General features: G+C 42.5%; 1 protein-coding gene across 1 annotated transcript in view; it reads left to right on the top strand.

Moving 5' to 3' along the window:
- Positions 1–23,873, top strand: part of LRIG1 (leucine rich repeats and immunoglobulin like domains 1) — a 144,692-nt gene that overhangs the window by 100,523 nt on the left and 20,296 nt on the right. The window contains exons 5-11 of the mRNA XM_089676014.1: positions 361–504; positions 1,646–1,789; positions 3,279–3,422; positions 8,124–8,267; positions 14,091–14,171; positions 18,005–18,076; positions 22,135–22,206. Coding sequence (XP_089532140.1) covers positions 361–504; positions 1,646–1,789; positions 3,279–3,422; positions 8,124–8,267; positions 14,091–14,171; positions 18,005–18,076; positions 22,135–22,206 — 801 coding nt within the window. The remainder of the gene's footprint in view (positions 1–360; positions 505–1,645; positions 1,790–3,278; positions 3,423–8,123; positions 8,268–14,090; positions 14,172–18,004; positions 18,077–22,134; positions 22,207–23,873) is intronic.

Below are 23,873 nucleotides of genomic sequence, written 5' to 3'. Positions count from 1 at the left end.
CATGATTTCCCTGGAAGGCACTGGTGATGTAACCTTCCCAGGGTACACTTGTATGACTGGGACTACATCAAAAGAAGTAGAAAAAGAAATGTACATTTACCAAAATGGTTTAATTTTACAAATGACTTTTAGGACATTAATGGGTAGGCATGCTGGACTGCATACAGCATGAATTCCTCTGTTTGGAGGGTAAAGCTTTACTTTGTAGTTTAATTTAAATTTTAATTAATTTTCATTTTAAATTTTAGTTTAAAGCAACATTTTTCTGCAATATAAATCACACTGCTTCTAAAATGTCATCTGTCCTGAACTGAAATAGTTGACATTTAACTTTCTTTTGCTTGGTTGTCTTTTGTGCAGCAACCTGGGGAGCAACAAGCTAAGCAGTCTGGAGGCTGGATCATTTGACAACCTGTCACGGTCTCTGCTTACCCTCCGTCTGAGCAAAAACAGAATCTCCCAGCTTCCTGTCAAAGCGTTCAGGCTCTTCTCACTAACCCAACTGTAAGTATGAGAGTGGGCAAGGGGGGGGGCTTAATTAAAGAGAAATGTGAGTCTCCCCCCCCCCCCCCCCAGCAGATACAGCACCTCCTGGGAGTAGCAGGCCTGCTTTGCCAGTTCCACCAATGCCATGGATTCATTAATACAAAAACAACACCTAATAAAACCTATATTAGATCCCTCAGATAAATGGTCTGTGTAGAGATTAGAGGTCTACTTTACCCTATAAAGTTAGAACTAGTTAGACTTTTAGGCGTTCAGAGACCTGTAAGCATTAAATAGTCTCGGAGATGATGGTCGGTAGTTTAATCAGGCTTTTGGGTTGAAATCTAAAGGCAGGATCATTTTTCAGACCACACATGCATTCCTGCAGGGGAAAGTCACAAGGTAACAGGTCTCTTTTTTTTGGTTTTATTCATAAAGTTTTACCTGTAGATGGCCAATGGCTGCATTGCTATGGTGAAACATGGGGGCATCATTTATGATCACAGTTGCGCCCTCTGGTGCGTCCCAGATCTAGGAGGACAGAGCAGATGGTGCACAAAGGTATTTTTTGGGCCAGGCTGTGGGGAAGCAGTGCTTGGTCCACAGGCATGGCACTTGCCCCACTCCTCCCAGCATCAAGTGGTTTTAAACCTCAGACATGATATATGTGCACACTTGCATGATATCGCACAGCATACATCACCATCACCTAGGTGAAGATAGCCGAACTAAAAAAAAAGGGGGGGGGGTGTGATATTGTTAAAAAAAATTAGGGAGGAGTCAGAGGAGAGAAGTGCCTTTCATGAGTGAATGTTCACCCATGAAGTAAGCAACAGGAAAATATAGTTTGAGCGCAGTGCGGCGGGAGTTCTTTTACTAATACGGATCGTTTTTCTATGAGTTTAAACAGACCAGACCGGGGAACAATACAGGCCTTTAGATCTCTCCTGTGCTCCTCTGAAAGGTCTCTCGTCTTAGCAGGTCTTCATTTCCCAGCGGAGGTGTAGATGGGGTGGAAAGATTACAGAGTTGAGCGATACGATCTGCTATCCTTTATCCCGCACTCTGTGGCCTCTTGTATCTGTTGCATAGCATGGGCCAACTAGCAGCTAGCAGGTTACATTGAAACAACGTCCCATGACATCTTTCTGTTTTGTAGGGAGCTGAATCGAAATCGGATTCGCCTAATTGAGGGGCTCACTTTCCAGGGACTGGACAACTTGGAGGTTTTAAAGCTGCAGAGGAACAACATCAGTAAACTGACAGATGGGGCTTTTTGGGGCCTGGCAAGGATGCAGGTCTTGTAAGTATTGACAGCTGATACCTATATAACTGACACTGCAAGTATGCACTGAGATTTTTTTTTATTTTTCTGTGCTTTGGACTGAAATTTTTAAAGCTGGTGACAGGGTCTCTTTTTAAAATAATGTCTGGTGAAAAAAAATATCTGTTCTACAGTACTAGTCTTGCACCATGTTAGCGGTTACTCAATGCGAACGTTTGTTGTTTAGGTGATACAGTGTATTGGCTAACTTAGGTTATTAAATTAAAGATGAAAGCATTCAGGACCTTAGATCCCTTCTTCAGGCTTCATATAAATCTGAAAACCATTAATAAAATGCAGATTGTCACACATTACTAACAGCTGTTGTAATGGGTTAGTAAATCCCACTCTGGGATCTATTGATGATCTTATGACCAAAGGTTGAGGCATTGATTGTGGCTGAAAGGGCTTTGGGGCATTGTTTAGGCAGGGCCACCAGCTAATGACACACATAAACTCTTACATTTCCTTTCAGCTGAGATCTTTTGGCCAATTCCTAAGAATCTAATCATGTGACTGAGAAAGGGATCTCGGGCTGCGTTTTTGGCAGAACAGGCACTACACCAGTGGTTCTCAGTGGTCCTTATTGAGACCAGGGCTCAGTAAATTCTTCCGAAACGTTCAAGCACCAGCAGTAAAAAAATAAATAAAACATTATACTTACACAATAATAGTATGGGAATACAAAATGTGTATTGAAATTCTGGAAGGCTTTGGATGGGGCTGGGTGGCACTGTGAAGGTTTTGGAGGGGGACTCTGCAGAAGACTTGTTGGCTGTGTAGGGGATGAGGTTTCTGGAAAGAGCCGAGGTCAGCTGTGGGGAATTGGGTCTCGGGAAGAGGCTGGAGGTCTGTGTTTGCAGGGGCAATGTGGGAGCATTGAGGGACACTGTTGGGGGTGCTGGATGCTCTGCAGCAAGTTAAAGGGCTATGTGGGGGGCTATGGGGCACTGTGGGAGGTTGGCAGACACTCTGGGGACTGAGGGCTCTTAGGGGGCCTGGGTACACTTTGAGGGGTTGAGGGGAGCTGCAGGCTACTGGGAGGCACTATTGGATTTTGGAGGTACTGTGGAAGGTTAAGGGATCAGTAACAAGCATGAGGCCCAGGAGAAGGGAGGCCCATGGCCCAGTGGTTGAGAACCACTGCCCTACAGAATGTTTTTTATTATTATAAGTGGCAGAATGGGAGTGCTAATTTTGGTATAGGTTGGCTTTAATCTTTCCATCTCCCATTTTGTCATGTTGATGCATTTTGGGTAAGCCTTGCTCTGCATCGTACAGGTCAAGGTACGGGTCTCTATTCCTTTTGCTGAACTTCCCCAGCTGAGTAAATGTTAGGTAAACAGTGACACTGTTGTTTTTATCTGCAGCGAATATTTGTGTGATGGATGTATATTCTGCAGCTGAAGGCCACATTTTAACCTATAGATCCGTCTTTCTTTCTCCCTCCTGCTGCCTGTCTCTGCAGACATCTGGAATATAACAGCTTGACAGAAGTAAACAGCGGTTCTCTGTATGGACTGCGGTCCCTGCAGCAGCTTTACCTCAGCAACAACTCCATCTCAAAGATCAGCTCAGGTGGATGGAGCTTCTGCCAAAAACTTCAAGAGCTGTAAGTACTACCTGCATTAAAGGGGAGCTGTGCCAGAGTGGCAAAATTCATTTTGGAAAAAATACTGTTGGGCTTAGTGTCCTACCTCAGATCTTTCGTACTGTCTGTGACCCCAAGGCAGTTACCATTGACACTGATGCTTTCTCTATATGTTCCTATGATGAATGTAGATACTTCATAGGAATATACAGGCAGATGAGCCATATTTTTTGCATTGTACTGGAATAAACGGAGAACTTTGGCCTGTAAAAACAGCAGCTTGGTTGTAACAGAGTACTGCCCATCATTGTAATGCTTGGGAAGGGGATTGCAGTAGTTTTCCACTAGAGGTGAACTTGGATATCCTCCTAACTCATCTCTTGGCAAACTCCAAATTTGCACTCTTTTTGCTCCAGTAAGCTGCGGAACAGGTAATTCCTGCCCCACTTACATGAGCTGCAGGGCAGGAATGACCTGGCCCACAGCTTATTTAAGTTAAAATAAAAAGTTTGGAGGATGCCCAAGCTCATCTGTACTGGGGAACAAACGGGTACAGAGAATGCCTAAATTCATCTCTAGTGCTGAACTATGGAGTTTGGAGGATGCCCAAGCTCATCTCTAGTGGAGAACTACTAAGTTCGGAGGATGCCCAGGCTCATCTCTAGTGTAGAACTAATGGGTTCGGAGGAGGCCCAAGCTCATCTCTAGTGGAGGAGGCCCAAACTCATCTCTAGTGGAGAACTATTGAGTTCGGAGGAGGCCCAGGCTCATCTCTAGAGGAGAACTAATGGGTTAGAAGGATGCCCAATCTCATCTCTGGTGGAGAACTAATGGGTTCGGAGGAGGCCCAAGCTCATCTCTAGTGGAGAACTAATGGGTTCGGAGGAGGCCAAAGCTCATCTCTAGTAGAGAACTAATGGGTTCGGAGGAGGCCCAAGCTCATCTCTAGTGGAGGACTACTGAGTTTGGAGGATGCCCAGGCTCATCTCTAGAGGAGAACTAATGGGTTAGAAGGATGCCCAGGCTCATCTCTAGTGGAGAACTAATGGGTTAGAAGGATGCCCAGGCCTAAATTCATCTCTAGTGCTGAACTATGGAGTTTGGAGGATGCCCAAGCTCATCTCTAGTGGAGAACTACTAAGTTCGGAGGATGCCCAGGCTCATCTCTAGTGTAGAACTAATGGGTTCGGAGGAGGCCCAAGCTCATCTCTAGTGGAGGAGGCCCAAACTCATCTCTAGTGGAGAACTATTGAGTTCGGAGGAGGCCCAGGCTCATCTCTAGAGGAGAACTAATGGGTTAGAAGGATGCCCAATCTCATCTCTGGTGGAGAACTAATGGGTTCGGAGGAGGCCCAAGCTCATCTCTAGTGGAGAACTAATGGGTTCGGAGGAGGCCAAAGCTCATCTCTAGTAGAGAACTAATGGGTTCGGAGGAGGCCCAAGCTCATCTCTAGTGGAGGACTACTGAGTTTGGAGGATGCCCAGGCTCATCTCTAGAGGAGAACTAATGGGTTAGAAGGATGCCCAGGCTCATCTCTAGTGGAGAACTAATGGGTTAGAAGGATGCCCAGGCTCATCTCTAGTGGAGAACTAATGGGTTCAGGAGATGTCCAAGCTCATGTCTGGTGGAGTACATGTGTATGCATGGTACGTTTGTAGTCCATTGTTTTCATCCTCCAGCTCCATAACCAAAGGTCTGCCCCTCAATATGGACCTAGGGCAGGAGGAATATTCTTCAGGAGTCTGTGCATAGCATCCATGATACACTGATTTTGGTTGCAATGCTTTGCAGACTTCAATAAAAAAGAAATGAATAAACATTTTTTATAGTTTTGCAAAATTGGTACATTTATTATTTTTTTTACAAAGTGGAATATGCCTTTAAATATGCTCTGTCCCTGCCTCTAAGTTGTGCTGCTGTGATGTCACCCTGCGACAAGCACCCCTCCTGTAGATCAGATAGCCATGCCAACACACATTGCACATACGTGGTTCACCATTGTTAGGGAACCAGTTCAGAGCAATGATATGCAGCCAATGTAGGAATGAGTATATGTAGACAGGAAGTGGCTAAAACAGGCTGGAGGAGATCAGGGACACTGAGATGCAAAAGGAAGTGGCTGAAACAAGCTGGAGGAGAACAGGGGTACTGAGATGCAAAAGGAAGTGGCTGAAACAGGCTGGAGGAGATCAGGCGCACTGAGATGCAAAATAGGTGAAAACATTGTTTCATGGGAAAAAAATATAGGGATTGTTTTCTACACAGTGTTATATTAATGAAATGTCCCAGTTGGGGTTTATATCTACTTTAAGCTCTTGTTAACCTTAGCACAATGTTCTCACTTAGTGTGATTGGCTATCATGGCAAGCACCATACTATGTGGCTGTATAGTGGCTCTCAAACCGTACAGCGGCCTGTTAAAACTGCTTAATCATTTTGCTAATTGTTACTTAACACTTGAACTTATTCTTTTTCTAGATAATTAACTTGTTTATCGCATTAATCTGCCAAATTCATATTTATTTAATTTATAAAAATCTAAAAACAATATAAATTCCTTTTAAATGATAGACCTGAAGAAAGACTGAAATATTTAGTGATGCTTTTAAAGGGTCTGGTTACACGGGGGCCACCGCACTAATCCCCCCGCCTTGAGTATTAATGCACATAAAATATTTCTCTTAATCCAGTCTTATACAGCGGTATTGTGTTTTTAACGATCATTTCCCGTTAATACTTCCCCACTCTGTTAACGTTACTCGGTCAGAAGGTCGTTTAGGTAAACCACAAAATAATAATATTTATCCTCCGCTTGCATGGATGTGAAGGGTGTAACTTTAGTAAACGGCTCCCCGCACAAAATAATTTATTGACTCGGGAAAACTCACACCATGCTCGACACGGTTTACAACGACGCGCCCCAATCTATACCATCAATTACAGCTCTTAATGGCAGTAGCTCTGCGTAGTTTTTGCTGCCGCATTAAAGTGATGGGAAATAAAAGCAGAAAAATGATCGTCTGTTTCTACTGGTGGCAGATGTTCTGCCTGCGTTGTATCAAAGTGAGCTTTTTCTTGTTTTTATGGAATCTTGGGTTACTTTCTCAGAAATGCGTTTATCTCTTGGGTGAGTTCTTTAATAGAAAGTGTAGACGTTATTTTGGCTGCACGCCAGTTTGCGAGTTAGCTTTTTGCAAAAGTGTCACATCATTAATCTTCGCTGAATGTATGAATATATATATATATATATATATAAAATATTTACAGTGTGTGCGCGTATTCTATCTATATATATATATATCTATATATATATATAGATATATATATAGATATATATATATAACAAAAATACACACACACTTTCCATGTTTTATCCATTAAAATACCCTGCAAGTCCAAAAAATAACCCGTTGATCTGCCAGTAATGCATTCAGTTTCTGAATCTGGATGTGGTCTGACATTACACAGCATTTTTGTGGACTGAGTGGTGTCAACCCTGCCCAGCTGTCTTTTGCTGAACTGCTCAAACCCACCCATAATAGATCCTAATCATTCTGTAGCCCCAAGATACAAACTGGAGGGCTCATTACTCTGAGATAACACAGAGCAAATACAACGGCTCTGAATTTTTGTCATGGTCAACGCCATCAACGGCGGAAAAATGGCTTAGTGGTTAGCATGTCTGCCTTGCAGTAAAATGGGTCATGGTTTTGATTCCCGACCATGGCGCCTCCTGCATGGAGTTTGCATGTTCTCCTTGTGCTTGCGTAGTTTCCTCCGGGTGCTCCGGTTTCCTCCCACACGCCAAAGACATGCTGGTAGGTTAATTGGCTCCTGTCTAAATTGTCCCAAGTATATGTATGTATGAATGTGAGTTAGGGACCTTAGATTGTACACCCCTTGAGGGTTAGGGACTGATGTGAATGTACAATATATATGTAAAGTGCTGTGTAAATTGACGGCGCTATATAAGTACCTGAAATAAATAATAAATAAATATTTACAGACCAAAAATAACCTACAAAAGGTGCATTGTTGGGGTTTACTTGCACTTTAACCCCATCTCTTTAAGAAAAATCTGAACGCCAGGGGCGGGGAGGCAGGAAGGATCAGCAATCATGTGATTGGCTGTCACAGTGGTCACGTTTATTTTATTTATTTCAGGTACTTATATAGCGCCGGCAATTTATGCAGCAATTTACATATATATTGCACATTTACATCAGTCCCTAACCCTCAAGGGGCGTACAATCTAAGATCCCTAACTCGCATTCATATACTAGGGCCAATTTAGACAGGATCCAATACCAGCGTGTCTTTGGAGTGTGGAAGGAAACCGGAGTACCCGGAGGAAACCCGCACAGGGAGAACATGCAAACTCCAGGCAGGAGGTGCCGTGGTTGAGATTCGAACTAACGACCCTAGTACTGCCAGGTGGAAGTGCTAACCATTTAGCCACTGTGCTGCCCACATGATCAGGAGCTAGTTCCATTGGCTACTGGTCATTACTAGGCGTGTGCAGTGAGCGCTTTCTTAGCACAGAAACATCGGCCGCCCAGTGACACATATGTGCGGCTTGTAGGCATTAAAGCCCACCCTTTTGCTGTTGCGCATATATTTTACTCGGACAGCAACAGGTTAAGTACTTGATCTCCATCTACTGATTGTCCGTTCAGTCTTCTGCCCATTGAGTTAACCCATTGTTTGGTCTGTCTCTGCAGAGTCCTTTCTCACAATAACCTCACACGATTGGATGAAGGGAGCCTGGCTGATCTGGGTTCTCTGACTGTCCTACGCCTCAGTCATAACTCCATCAATCTCATAGCTGAAGGAGCATTTAAAGGGCTGCAGAAACTGCGGATATTGTGAGTATAATTGAGTATACTTGTGTTTTCGGCTTTCCTTGCTTATCTTCTTTTTTTTCATGTTAAATATTAATAATAAAAGGTAAACATCACAAGAACACCATTTCCATTTCTGCTATAGCCTGGCTTGTCTATGAACTGTCACTAAGTCTGTGCACTCTTGTCAGTTAGGGAAGGAATGTGCTGTGTGATTTTATATCAAGATACGGTAAAGGAAGGAGGGTTTTTGCAAATGGTCATAAATTACAACGAAAGCAATTTTGGAAATTAGGGTTAAAATTGAGTTTTCACATTAGTGTTGCCTGTAACAACCAATCAGATTGCAATACTTGTCAGTGCTGTGGTGACCATACATGCTTAAGCCAGCCAAACATGGATCAAAATTCAGCTGGTTCAGCAGAGACAGGCTGGATTTCGATCCATACATGGGCAGGTTGCTTGTACAGAAGTCCAATCTACCGATCGACTTCAATGCAGCCGCCTTGTCAGATTTTTGCTGCTTGATCAGCACTGCTGGCTGTAATTGATCAGTTTATTCAGATGGTGGGGAAGTCTCCATTGTCAGAATACAAAGTTGGATTCCCCCAACTACATCAAATCATCTATGGGCTGCCTTAGATTTTATTATCTGATCAGTGGTTGATTCGATCAAAATGATTGAATCTGCAGACAATCGAATAACCATACCTTTCCTTTCTGATCGATTTAGAGTGAATTTGTTCAAACTAAGTCAATTGGCCGGGGTGGAAATTTATTGATCATATTTTTGTATTTTTGATCGATCAGATTATGAGATTACATGGTGGAAACAGAGAGGCAATCGATTATTAGTTGTAAATTATGTTTGTAATCTTAACTGTTGATCAAAGTCCACTTCCCTGGGTCATATCGATCTGATGGGTTGTCAACTATAGATCGATTCTATAGTTGACAATCGGAACAGATTAATCAGAAAATTGTCCATTTATCTAAATGTTTCCGGCCACCATTGCACTGGGAAAATGACAGTTGGAATCTGATTGGTGTGGTTGGGGGAATCCTCCCGCTCAGTGGTGTATTTAGGTTTGGTGCTGCCCTAGGCAATACAAAAATTGCCCCCCCCTTCCCCCACGGAGAGACCTTGACACCGACCAACACCCCCCTCCTCCATGAAGAGAACCTGACATTGGCCAACAACACCCCCCCCCCCCAGAGAGCCTTCTACTACCACCACCCACATAAACTGGCCACCCACCCACCCCAGCAAGAGAGAGAAAACACTCGCCTTCACAGTTCTGGGCATCCCCAGGAGTCAGGCTCTGTATACACCATCCAGCAGCCCACAGCCTCTCTCGGATCCCACCTGGTCCCCATTCTGCATGTGTCCCTTCTTCCATTCCTTCTTCCGGGTGGCGGCGCTGCCTCCCTAAAAAAAATTCCGCTGCCCCCTGAAAAATGCCACCCTAGGCAAATGTCTTGTTTGCCTTGTGGTAAATACACCCCTGCTCCCGCTGCCTTTGTATTCTGACAATGGAGACTTCCCCACCATCAGAATAAACTGGTCAATTACAGCCAGCAGTGCTGATCAAGCAGCAAAAATCTGACAAGGCGGCTGCATAGAAGTCGATCGGTAGATTGACTTCTGTACAACCAACCTGCACAGGTACTTGCGTCTCCTCCACTCAGCAACTCAATAGTGTATAACATTGCATAATGGTTACACTCTAGGTACAGCTGAATAAAGCCCACACTTTCCCTGGAATCTAAAATTTGTCAATTCTTTCTGGTTTCATGTTAATGAAGTGTTGAGTACGATTCCTGGGTTTCCTGCTCCTATTTTAATTTTCACACCAACATAGTCCTGATCTCTCTTGGGATTTCTCATACCTCAGAATTTGGCACGGCAAAACAGTCTCTTGATGCCAGCTGTTGGTGCCTGAATCTCATGCAGGATCCCTCTACATTCCGAAAAGTGTTAAAGAACAACTCCAACTTAAAATAGTTTCTGTAGCTTCTAATGACAAAGCTGTTTAGATCCCTATGGTAGAAATTTTGTATCATTGAAGCTAGGTGGGCTTCCAATCACCAGGGTTACTGATCTCAACAACTGGGCTATTTTTGTGTCTTTGCCATCGTTGACTGCTGGTACTTTAGATTGTAAGCTCCACGAGCAGGGCCCTCATATTCCTTCTGTACTGAAATGTATTGTAATTGTACTGTCTCCCTTATATTGTAAAGCGCTGAGCAAACTGTTGGCGCTATATAAATCCTGTGTAATAATAATACTTAAAGCAAAAGGCATATATTTATTTTGTTTTTATTATGTACTCAAGTACCCATTCTATACAAAAACAATTAAGGTATAACTAAAGGCAGTAGTGAGTGGAGAGGGATTAGAGCAGCTGTCTGTCTTTGATTGCTGTCTGTGTCTTCAATGGAGAGATTGACCCTCTCTGTTTGTCCTGTTTACCATTATTACTGAGACTGAAAGTGAAAGAAAATCCCAAAATTTGAGTTGTCACCACAACAAGAATAGAGGGGAAAATCTTCCAATGGGGACACTAGTTTGGGTGACAAGCAGGGATTCCCTCACTTTGGAAAAATTTCCTCTTCTTCCTGTTTTGGCTTTGAGACAGAAAGTGAAGGGAAATTTCCCCAATAGGGACATAGATGGCAATTAAAAAAAAGACTGGTTTCTTTTTTCTTACTGAAAACATGATCTATGAATGGAGGATGGACGGATGATTGATAGGTCAGCCCCCCTCCATTCACAGTTCCGGTTTCATTCACAGAAGTAGTAGTATGGGTTCTATGAATGGATCAGCTGGGCGGAAAGGATGGGCATAGTTGTGCATTCTTGATGAGAGCCCATGACAGCCCCTTAGTTCTATTAACCCTTGCTGTACCAGAAGATTACGGCAGCGGGAGTGGGGATGGATGGAGGAGGATTTCACCTAATAGAAGGGACACATCCTGCTGATTGTAAGTTATGTCCCTTGTACTGATTTTTGTGTATTTTATTTTGGTTGCACTTAGGCTTTATGTTACATAGTCCTAGATTGTAAGCTCCAAGGATCAGGGCCCTCCTATCCCTCTTGTATTGAACTGTATTTTTGCTGTATTGTCTCCCGTTATATTGCAAAGCGCTGAGCAAACTGTTGGCGCCATATAAATCCTGTATAATAATAATAGTCAGGTTCAAAAAAGACACAAGTCCATCTAGTTCAATCTTATAGGAAAAAAAAAAACATACACACTTTGAGAAAACCTCCATATACACAATCCTATACCCACAGTTGATCAAAAAGAAGGCAAAAGATCCCCAATAAAACATGATCCAACCTAATATAGGTGCAAGCTTTTGGAACCTGTCTAGTCTCTTTTTCAGACTTTATGTTCTAGCTATACATTTTATGCAAAAAAACAATTCCTAAATTCTGCTTCATGGTCCTTTAAGACACAGGCAGAGCTCAATTCAGGAGGTTGGGGTGGAGGGGGATGAAGAGTGGGGTAGAGCTCTAATTTAATAAGTGGGGGCGAACACAGGCCCATGCACCTGGTGAAAGGGACCCAAGCATGCTTTAATTGCAGCCTATTGTTTGAGGATCTTTGCTTGGTGTGAAACTGCTGAATTACAGGGCCATTCATACAGAGGTCACATTGGAAGACCCCACCATCCTATGATTAACAGGGCTATTGCTATTCAGATGCAGCCGGCCAGAAAGAATAGGAACTTGGCATGGGAGAGGGACAGGCCTGAATAGAATGAAGGATGGGCTGTAGCCTCTTATTGTCCCCTCAACAATATGGATTCAAATGTCCAATGGCAGGGCGGACTGGGCCCAAAAGAAACAATTCTACATCATTGCTAGCTGCCTGTATCGTACTGGAATTAGAACAGAAATGACTATCTTGACAATACATAGCATTCCATCACTACACTGAGAAGGGATTACAAGAAACCGGACTGAAAATTTTAGTGTGCAACTCCTGGATCTGTGATATATTTGAAGGCTGCCCTTTGTAAATGTGAAAAAAAATTGGCATTTTCCTTTAATATGGAAGTTACCGGTGGCAATTCTGTATCTGTACTTATCCTTGGTGTTGCAGGTTTTTGACGTATCCTATGGACACTGAAACGTCATTTTCATTGTGATTGTTTGATCACTGCTTTTATCAGTATGCTATTACTGCAGTTGTGCTGTTCATTGCTGTGATAATTCAGCTTTCACCTGAGGTTAGTGTTGGGCATTAGGCTAAGGTTTATGTTTAGGCGTTCGGTTGAAGCTGAATTTGGTTCAGGTCAGGGGGTCTCCAAACTTTCCAAAGGGCCAGTTTAATGTCCTTTAAACTTAAGGTGGACCAGACCTTGGCCAGTGGGGGTAGAAAATGTCCCAGCGTCACGGGGAGTAAACATGGCCTCAGGCTTGGTTGTCACTGGGAGTAAAATTTGCATAGCGCCTGTGGTCATTAGTCACTGGTATTCGTGGGAGGAATACTGCAGCATCAAGGGTGTCAGTGGAGGGAATAGTGCCCACTATTGGTGTCAGTGGGAAGAATAGTGCCCCATTGTTGGTGTCAGTGGAAGGAATAGTGCCCCATTGTTGGTGTCAGTGGAAGGAATAGTGCCCCATTGTTTGTGTCAGTGGGAGGAATAGTGCCCCATTGTTGGTGTCAGTGGAAGGAATAATGCCACATTGTGTCAGTGGGAAGAATAGTTCCCCATTGTTGGTGTCAGTGGAAGGAATAGTGCCACATTGTGTCAGTGGGAAGAATAGTACCACATTGTTGGTGTCAGTGGGACGAATAGTACCCCAATCGTCGCTGTCAGGAGGAATTATGCCCCACTGTTTGTAGTGCCTCATCATTATTGTCAGTGACAGGAATAGTGCCCCAAAGACCAGATAAAGGCAAGCAAAGATCCACATCCGGCCCACGGTTAGGAGACCAATGGTTTAAGTGTTAGGTCAATGAATTAGCTCTAGGATTAACTGATTTAAATTATCTGCATGTTCTTGGAAGATTCATTCTCTGTTTGTCCTGGTGACACCAGCACAGAACGTGATGGGAAATCCAAATCTTTTTGGTTGTTATTAGAACAGAAATAGAGGGAAATTCTTCCAGTGGGGGGACACCTGTTCTGATGACAACTGGAGAGATTTCTTCTTACTTTCTGCTATGTCTTCCAGAAAAACTCCTTAATGAGGAGACAAAAAAAAAAATTAGCAGAGGTCCTAAAGCCCAGAATACGTTTACTGGAGGTGCTGGATTCGACTTTTCAATAATCCATGGTTGAAGAAATTAGTCAGATTTGAATAGGGCACATGGCTCAGCTGAGCCCACTCTGCGAAAACAGTTCTGAACTAACATGCCCATTAAAACGTATTGGACTCTTAGACCTTTGGCCACTGCCACTGGCTTTTCCTAAGAGGATTTTTAAAGTGACCTTGGCAACTGGTTAAAATAAAGAGGGGGAAAAAAAAGAAAAAAAGAAAACTAAAGTAGCCACCTCATCGAAGAAATGGGTAAGCTGAAATATTTAAAATGTTTGTACTTGGGTTTAGACTTCAAATAACAGTTTAAGTATTTGCTTTCCCTGTTCACAGGACAGGGAGGTTCTTATCTGTTTGATCACATGCAAAACGCACATAATGCCTATGGTCATAATAAAGAAAGCCCTTAATGAAGAATGTAGACAAGGCTGAAGGATTCAGCTTCCACGCAGTACTGAACTTCCCAGAAATCGCCTCTTTGTGATCCCCACCCACACCTTCTCCTTGTACATAAAATGAAGGAGCCAGGACTGAGAAAGTGATTGTATGCCGTCTTTTGTTTCCTCTCCAGGGAACTGGACCATAACGAGATCTCGGGCACAATAGAAGATACCAATGGGGCCTTTATAGGCTTGGAGAGCCTGAACAAGCTGTAAGTACTTCACCTCCTCAGCTTCTTCTCTGTTCCTCATAGTGGCAGATCACCCCCCTCCCCTCCTCTCCATACAACCTTTTATTCTTCCAGCACCAATAAGGGTGTCCTTTCACACAACCTCTATCCTCCCAGCTCTGGAATGATGTGGTTTTTTTTTTGTCCGAGTAATAATTAGGGTAGGTAGTTGTGATGAAAGTGCTGCAGCGCTGTTGGTCCTCATTTACATAGTCCCCCTTTTTAAAAGATTAATTCAGGTTTAGAGATGAAGTTGGTTTATGTTATAAAAATTGTATAATTTTATAATTATATAATGTTATAAAAAATGGAGGGACACCTGGGAATGCCTTGCAAGTATAGCAGTCGCAGTGACCAGCACTGAGAATCCAGGTACAGGCACGGCTGGAGGGATGCCGGGGCTTCTGTTTTTGTAATGGCATCGGCAGCAGTGAATACAGGGACTCCCGATAGCGGAAGGCAAAGAAAAATGCAGCATGGCTGTATCTAGGGAGGTGATAGGGTGGGCTGTCCCCCACCCCCCAGATTTCAGTTGTGCCCAACCCCCGCAGTGCCCCCGCCCACAACCTACCAGTACTATTTTGTAAGTGGGAGCTTGAGGGGAGGGGGGAGCAACTGAAATCTGGGGGGGTACAGCTCACCCCAGCACACCCCCCTAGGTACAGCCACTTGGCTGTATGTTGCCCTCGTTTACTTTTTATGATATAAAATATTACAAAAAAATTAAAGCAGAGCTCCACCCAAAAGGGGAAGTTCCGCTTTAAGGACTGCTTCCCCACTCCCCATTAAGGATTGGCACCTTAGGGGGCGGGTACCCGAATTTGACAGGTACCTGTTCCCACTTCCGGTCCGATCGCCGAAGCGGAAGGTGTCCTCTATCCCTCCTTCCCTGTAGTCTTTTGGGGCACGTGACAGGTCCCAGAAGACGACGCGGCCATTCATGAAGTGCAGCGCTACTCGCACATGCGCAGTGATGCGCAGTGAGTACCCAGCTGTGAAGCTGCAAGCTGTCACAGCCGGGTTACCATACACTGAAGATGCCGGCCTCCTGGAATACAGGACGGCCGGTGAAATGGGCTGCGGGGGACACACCACTGGACCGAGGGACAGGTAAGTGGCTGTTTTTTAAAAGTCAGCAACTACAGTTTTTGTAGCTGCTGACTTTTATTTTTTGAGTGAGTGGAACTCTGCTTGAAGTTTAATAACTCCAATAGCTACATTTATCTATATCAGTGATCGTTAACTTCTGATCTCCCCAACTTTTTCAGCTCATCAGCTATCCTTATTGTTAGTATATTTTATGTTTGGCCCAAGACAGTTCCTCTTCTTCCAATATGGCCTGGGAAGGTCAAAAAATTGGACACCCCCAGTGTATACTATATGACCAGGTTTGTGGACACCTGACCAATCACGCCTATATGAGCTTGTTGGACAACTGCTTCCAATTCCATGGACATTAATATGGAGTGGACCCCTTTGTGGTTATACCAGCCTCCACTCCTCTGTGAAGGCTTTGCTCGAGGGTTTGGAGTGTTTCTTTGGGAATTTGCACCCATTCCACCTATAGAGCATCTGTGAGGTCAGCTGTCCATGTTAGATGAGAAGATCTGGTTTGCAATGTTCTAATTCATGAGGTCGGGGCTCCGTGTAGGTCATGCGAGTTTCTCCTCACCAAACTTGTCCAATATGGCATCTCTCAATGGCCATAATGGATACTTCAAGAGTGTTTATAGGGATGACCTGCTCTTGACTGTCAACATTTTCTGAAATTTTACTTATTACAGAGTATCAAACTCAGTCTTTTGTTTTTGCATAGAGGGGTGGATTTAAACCCATGCCAGCTTTATATTGGAAGTGAAGGTGGGGGGATAAAAGTTGTCAACAGGACAGGGGAAACTTCCTATGGGGCCCTTGATCCCATGACAACTGTCTAAAAAGGTATTTCCCTCACTTTGAAGAGATTTCCTATCTTGTTGTATGTATAGGCCAGGCAGTGAAATCTCTTCAATGAAACGCAGGTGGCAAAATAACCCGCTATGGGTTTTAGCCATTCCCTGCTCTACCCAAAATCGAAATGTGCTCTAGATATACCTTAACGTTGAACTCCTTCCCTCCCTTTTTAGTTTTGCACAATTGCAGAGGCTCCTTTCTTCTTCTGAAATTGGTTACTCTGCTTTCACTGCATACTGTGACCTTTTCACAGTATGCATTAGAAGCTGCTGTAAGCCGATAGAGCCCGCCTCACTTCCTGGCAGGAGGACATTCATCATCGAACCCTTTCCTTCCCAGCATTACTGTCCTTAGCCTGCTTTTTAACAATCTTCCTATAAAATATGCATTTAATGCATTCTGTGCATGTTATTTTCTTATGGAAAACTCCAGTGTCATCTTGTCATTTCCCAACCCCCCCCCTTCCCGAGGCCTTATGTAGGCCATAGATGGGTCGAAAACCAGCCGTTTTTTAAAAAAAAAAACCAAAAAATCGGTCGTTCAATAGGCCGACGTTACCACCAACGGTAAAAAAAAATCGGCCGATTTTCGTCCCGTCTACGGCCGGCATTTACTTCTGTCCCTGCAGAAAGCTCCGCTATTATATTTGACATGAAAAAGTATTGCGGTTGCAACATTGTATCTATTTGTATCCATTTCGGATACAGATGTTTTTATTCGGATACAAATAGATACAATGTTGCAACCGCAATACTTTTTCATGTCAAATATAATAGCGGAATGGAATTCTTCTTCTTTTTCCTTCTTCTTCTTTCTTCTTCTTCTTTCTTCTTCTTCTTCTTCTTCCAGGTCACAGCTCATGCGCAGATTTTTTTATCGGTAAAAAGATCGGCCGATTTGCCTATCATTGCCGCGAAAATCGGCCGATTTTTTTCTTTAACTTTACTGATAAAAAAAATGTGCCAAAATCCAGAAAAACGGCCAACCAATTAACCCATTAACGGTGCGAAAATCGGCCAATTTTCTACCCGTCTATGGCCTGCATTACTGTCCCTGGCCTACCCCTTTTTATTCATTGGATTTCAGTTCTTTAACCATAGAGGCTTGGCATTACCTAGGGTGGTCCGTATTTAAATTAATTCTGCCTAAGGGTGCTCACTTCTGACACCCACCAATCAAAGCATTTTTTATATTTTTCTAGCTCCTCCAACTGCATACATCAGTACTTAGGGCTCTTGAGGAGTACTCAGGAAAGAGTGCTGTGATTTTATTTTATTTTTTTTTCCAGAAAGCTATGTACAGCAACCTGCCGACCCCTCCAGCAGCCACAATCTGCCTGTACCGCATAGAGAAGCACAGAGATCCAGTCATTAGATCGCTGGGTCTAAAATAAGATATGTAATGAAAACCGGTTATAGTTAAACATTTCATTAGCCTGTTAATGAGGAGGCAATGGAGGAACCAGGAAAGGCAAAACATAAGCAGATAAAACGTTCGCTTGAAATAATGTCATTTCCCAGAGGATGCAGCATCAGGTGCAGGAAATTAATAAATGCATGGTAAACTAGCAACAAGGCCGTCGTAGAACAAGGCCAATCAATGGCCGCTTTCTATTCAGGAGAGATTACGAGCGATTTGGTCTTGTCATCGCCGTTCAATTGCTTTAAAGATAAAGAGATCTCATTTCAGCCAGAGAAAAGGAGAAAAGACCTAATCTGTGTACTTCACGTTAAAAACATTGTAAACCGGACATTCAATCTGTCTCACACCAACTAATGCACTTTTTTTTTTTTTCCCCTTTCTTTTTTTTCTCTTCCTCTTTACCCCCTTTTGTTTGTCTGACCCTTGATGTTTGGAAACTGCAGTTCTCTGTTTGGAAACAAGATCAAGTCGGTGGCCAGAAACGCGTTCTCAGGCTTGGGGGCTCTGGAGCACCTGTGAGTATCCCATCATGCTTTGCCGGTTTTATAGCGGGCTGCCAAAAGTAGCTGCTTGAGAGGTCTGCAAGCAATTTAATAGCGTCTTTGTAAGATGAGAAGGCCGTCCATTTGAGCAGCCCAGCTGCTTCCTTCTCATTATAAGTCAGCTTCAACTTTGGCCTCTCGTCGTGCCAGGAAAAGGAGTTGCAGAACATATGGCAGATTTGGGTGCATTTTTATTTCGTGTTGGCTATGAGAACAAGAGGCCGGCTGACAAATTCTCTCCGGTTTTACTGCTTCTCCCAAGGAGTCCTTGTCTGTAGACGCTCATAGAATTCGTAGAGGAGGACTCTGGTGTGAACAAAGTTTTTTTTTTTTTTCTTTATTTTCCAGTTGGCTGATCTCCAGATATGATATATTGACAACCAGGGTGGATTTGATTTAAATCAAACTGATTTAAATCACGATTTAAATCACTAGTCAGTAAGGCTTGATTTAAATCCTAGTTTTCTACATAGACTAATTCTTGCTGGTATAACGTTAATATGCAAGTAGATGAAGATTTTTAGAATAACAACTTTTCATATTAGTTTTTTTATCCCCAGTTTAATAGGTTAATCATTCATATTTGGACAACTTTTCTGTTGTACTTAGGAAGGAGAAAAATAATTATTACCTTAATAATAACAATTGAAATAGATTTATTCAACTGAAACAATAACATTCCAGCATATGTGATTTGCTTAAACAAACATCCATGTTTGTTAACTAATTTGGCTAAACAAAATATATATATTTTAAGAAACTTAGACTGTCAGCCCCTTCCTCCTCACACTTAGTTTCACTTTCTTCTTGTGCAGATCTATTCCACTCCAAACAATCAGAAAAATATTGTTTCTATTCACTGAACTTCTTGAAACTTAGCACTGAAGGGGTTGATTCTGTATTCATAGGTTTGTAGAAGTTAGGATTGAGGTCTTTTTCTTAACTCTGTTCATGTTATAACATTTTTGCTGTGAAGAAGAGGCATGTGATCTCCGCTGAGTCAAATTCAGTTTTGAGAACTGCAAAAGTAAACCAACATCTGTGATAATATCTTGTAGGCAGAGAAACTGCCCGATAATCTTACAAAAACCTCTGGAAGAGCATGACATTGTGAATGGATTCATGGAATTTATTTACCAAAACAATTAAACATATACAGCCTTATTCTACATAATTAAAAAACGAATCTTTATTTCATGATGGAATAACCTTTGGATGGTAATATATTTTCCTCAAAAAGCATTTTATTCAAAAAAATCAGATTTAAATAAAAAAAATCGATTTTTTAAAAAAAAAAATCTTTGATTTTTATCCACCCTGTTGACAACTTTAAATCAGTTTCAAGTTATGCAAATAAGTTGACATGCCTAAACAAGATGCCCAGAATAATTTAGGATTTTTGGAAGCTGTGCGGGGGTGGGACTATTTGTGCCTATTTGGAACATTGCTGGATCATGATTGACGTGATATGCAAGGAAGAAAATCCCTGCTGGCTCATGGGAGACAAACCTTTTTTTTTTTTTTTTTTTTGGTTCCTAGTTATTATTTATTATTACTATACAGGATTTATATATCGTCAACAATTTGCTCAACACTTTACAATATAACGAAAGACTGGGTAGCACAGTGGCTAAATGGTTAGCAGTTCCACCTTGCAGTACTAGGGTCGTTGGTTTGAATCCCAACCACGGAACCACCTGCCTGGAGTTTGCATGTTCTCCCTGTGCCTGTGTGGGTTTCCTCCGGGTACTCCGGTTTCCTTCCACTCTCCAAAGAAATGCTGGTAGGTAAATTGGCTCCTGTCTAAATTGGCCCTAGTATGTGTATGTATGAATGTGAGTTAGGGACCTTAGATTGTACACCCCTTGAGGGTTAGGGACTGATGTGAATGTACAATATATATATGTGTAAATTGACGGCTCTATATACTTACCTGAAATAAATAAATAAAGACAATACAATTAAATACAGGAGGGTTAGGAGGGCCCTGCTCCTTGGAGCTTACAATCTAGGAGATTCAGTACTGCTTTGCTAAGACATGCCGAGCAAGAGTAGAACCAGTCCAATAAACAGTGAGGCTCCATGTGCACTAGCATTTTTATTAATTTATTTTTTTTAAGCTCAAAAAACGCTGGATAAAAAATACTTAATAGCGTTTTTTAGTAGCGTTCAGAATCTTTTAGGATAATTGCGTTTTATTGGCATTTTTACAGTACATGTAGAAGAAAAAAGCTGTTAGGAGCATTTTAGTAGCATTAAGGAATGTTCAGCGGTTTTTGTTTTTTTCTTCTGCTGGAAAAATGCTCCCAAAAACTCAAAAAACAAAAAAACAAACAGAAAAAAAAATTTGCTGCTCCTAAACACTGAAGCTTGAAAAATGCTACTATCCCAAAAATAGTGTGCATGGACACATAGGATATCAATATTTAGCTTCTAGAAGCTTTAAAAAAAATGCTAGTGTGCATGTAGCCTAAAAGGGTTATAGCAGGGGCTGATCTGTGTCAGACCTTTGTGTGCTAATAGCCTAAAGTAGTGTGCATGGACTATTTAGCTTCTAGGAGCAGAAAAATATATGCTTCCAGGAGCTTTAAAAAAATGCTAGTGTGCATGGCGCCTAAAGGATCCTTGTTTTCTAAAAAAAAAAAAAAAAAAAAAAAAACTGTAGGAAACCTGTTTAAAAGTTAAATAGGTAGTATGTCAGGTATTTGACAGCCTCTGCTGTGAATGTTTCCCTTTGTGTAGAGGGGTGTGTCCTTTCCCTCCACCCAGGTCTCAGATTACACTCAGCTCCCTGCTCTATACTGGGCAACATGTGAAATCAGATTCCCATCCCCTGCTTTCTGGAGCTGGGAAATGCTATGTAAAGTGTGGAGTTTGAATGGCTCTGGAGAAGAGAGGGCTGCAGGTACAACTTAATTAGCATTTGTTTCCTCACTATGTATCACCTGAGGCCAGTCACTTCAGTGGGTATGTGATATATGAGAGTTTACAGCCACTTTAAAGCAGAAGGTCAGCGTAAACTTTAGGCAACAAGTTTTTTCAGGAGGAGGTCAGTAATTTATTTTTATTTTATTTATTTCAGGTACTTCTATAGCCTATAGTCAATTTACGCAGCACTTTACATATATATAGCACACTCACATCAGTCCCTAACCCTCAAGGGGCGTACAATCTAAGGTCCCTAACTCACGTTCATACATACACATATTAGGGCCAATTTAGACAGGAGCCAATTCACCTACCAGCATGTTTTTGGAGTGTGGGAGGAAACCAGAGTATTCGGAGAAAACCTACGCAGACACAGGGAGAACAAGCAAACTCCAGGCAGGTGGTGCCGTGGTTGGGATTTGAACCAACGACACTAGTACTGCTAGGTGGAAGTGCTCATTTAGGCACTCTGCTGCTGGTAATGGCAGGACTCATATTTCTCCCATGACAGGTTTACTTTAAAAGAACCAGGAGAAAAAAAAAATCGGACCCAGCCTGGAATATTGCCCATAGTGGCCAATCATTTTTCATTGGATTAGCCAATATGGGCAATATTGTTTTTGTTCTTTTTCTTTCACCCATTAATGTTTTCTTTTTCTCTGAAATTAAATCCGTGTCTTCAGCATAAATGAAAATAGTAGTTTTAGCCTCTTTGAGCAGATTGACAGAATAAAACCTGCTTATAAGCCTTAAAACTTTCTCGGATTGGTGAGCAGCTGACTTGGCTGGAGTGAAGGAATGTTCTTCCCCCAGGATTTTCAATGCTCGCAGCGCTGATTCTGTGTTCACCTCCTTTATAAATTAAACGTAGCCTGGACAGTATATCCTCAGCTTGACAAGGTTTACTGCAGTTGTTTTTATCCTATTATTTTTTACCACCCCCCCCTTTTCTGTTTCCTAAACAAAACTTCTGGAACGTATTTTAATCATATTGTTTGTTGGCCGCAGGTACACAATAAACTGATTTGGAGATTAAAGTTTGCCAGTTATTCCTTTAAAGTTGTCCCCCCCCCAACTAAATACTTTTCTTGATTTCCTGGCAGGAACCTTGGCGGGAATGCCATGCGGTCAGTCCAAGCCGAGGCATTTGGAGAGATGAAAATGCTGAGAGAGCTGTAAGTGCTTACATGGAAGTGACATGGGCGAAGGTGTTCTTGTTAATGGAGAGTGTTCCTTGCTGTGTTGGTAGATGGCCGGGGGGGTGGGGGTGTTGGTAGAAGGACGGGAGGGGATGGGGGTGTTGGTAGAAGGACGGGAGGGGATGGGGGTGTTGGTAGAAGGACGGGAGGGGATGGGGGTGTTGGTAGAAGGACGGGAGGGGATGGGGGTGTTGGTAGAAGGACGGGAGGGGATGGGGGTGTTTTTTTTTTTACATTTAAGTTACTTCCTGGTTCAGAGGCCTAAGCAAATTATGTCATACATCCCAGGAGTCATCAGGAGGGGCTTTCTCAGCTAAGCATACCCTCCTGCCTGCATGTCTGAGCTGAGGGCAGATGGATTCAGGAAATAAATGCTACTTGAATAATCTGCCCTTACTCAAGATGGTTACAGCTGGAACTGCTAGGGGGTGTTTTTCAAAGTAATTTTTCAGCAAAATAAAGCATGGAGATATGGATGGATGGGTGAGTTTGCTTTGGATATTAAAAATGAATCAAATAGAGTTTTTGGTTTGCGGTGCTCAGATGCAGCGTGGTTCCGCTTTTAATGCTGCCTTTCTTTTTTCCTTGGCAATGAAAGATACCTGCATGATATGGATGGGGGTGGGATGCTTTGATTTTTGATTTACTAAAGGCAAATATACTGTGCACTACAAGTGCAGTTGCTCTAGATCTGATGGGAAGCTCTGCTGATTTCTATAATCTAATCATGTGCAAGGAAAAATTCAGTTTCTTAAATTTCCTTGCATATGATTGGGTATTCTTTGCGAAAGGAGGCTTTCTTTACTTCATTTACTAAGCTTTGGAGCAACTGCACTTGCAGTGCACAGTATATTTACCTTTAGTAAATCAACCCCAATGTCTCTAGTGCCAGGAGCCATAGATAATGACTTGTGTAGTTTACTGCACTCATAAAATCACTACAGATCGCAAACTGCTGTAGGCAGGCAATACTGCACAAATATAAACACCCATTTCCCATGCAATTATTATATACTATTGACTTTTATATAGCCCTGACAAATGAGACAAGGCCTTGCATATACTGTACATTCACATCAACTCCTTGCCTTTGAGGAGATTACAATGTAGGTCCCTACATGCATACATACCAGGACCAGTTTGTACAGGAGCCAACTGAACTACCAGCATGTCTTTGGAGTGTGGGAGGAAACTGGAGAACCTGGAGTAAGCCCGTGAGAATAAGAGGAAATTTACTAAAACTGGAGCACTCAGAATCTGTGCATGGTAGTCATTCAGCTTCCTACTTCAGCTTGTTCAATTAAGCTTTGACTATAAAACCTGGAAGCTGATTGGTTTAAATGCAGAGATTTTGCACTCTCCAGTTTTAGTAAATCAACCGCTATGTGCCTTGCGTACTGGCTCAGATTGGAACCCAACATCCTAGTATTGCAAGGCCGAAGTGCTAACTACTAAGCGTTTATGTTGCCCTCCAGGGAAAAGATTAAGAAAAGCAGAATGCGCATCTATGGGAAATCTCTGATGCCCCCCTATGGTATGAGCCTTACTTCTCTCTCTATGAGATTAAAAAAACAAAACAAAAGTAAAGGTAGAGGGAAAAGGCTCCAAAGTGCCCCAAATATAAATTATATTATATACAGGGT

The sequence above is a fragment of the Staurois parvus genome, unplaced genomic scaffold, assembly GCF_062004578.1.
Source record: "Staurois parvus isolate SC_StPar_1 unplaced genomic scaffold, SC_StPar_1.0 ptg000162l, whole genome shotgun sequence".
In the NCBI taxonomy this organism is placed as follows: Eukaryota; Metazoa; Chordata; class Amphibia; order Anura; family Ranidae; genus Staurois; species Staurois parvus.
Note: the sequence above shows the minus strand (reverse complement) of the source record. Positions and strands in the feature narration are given on the sequence as shown.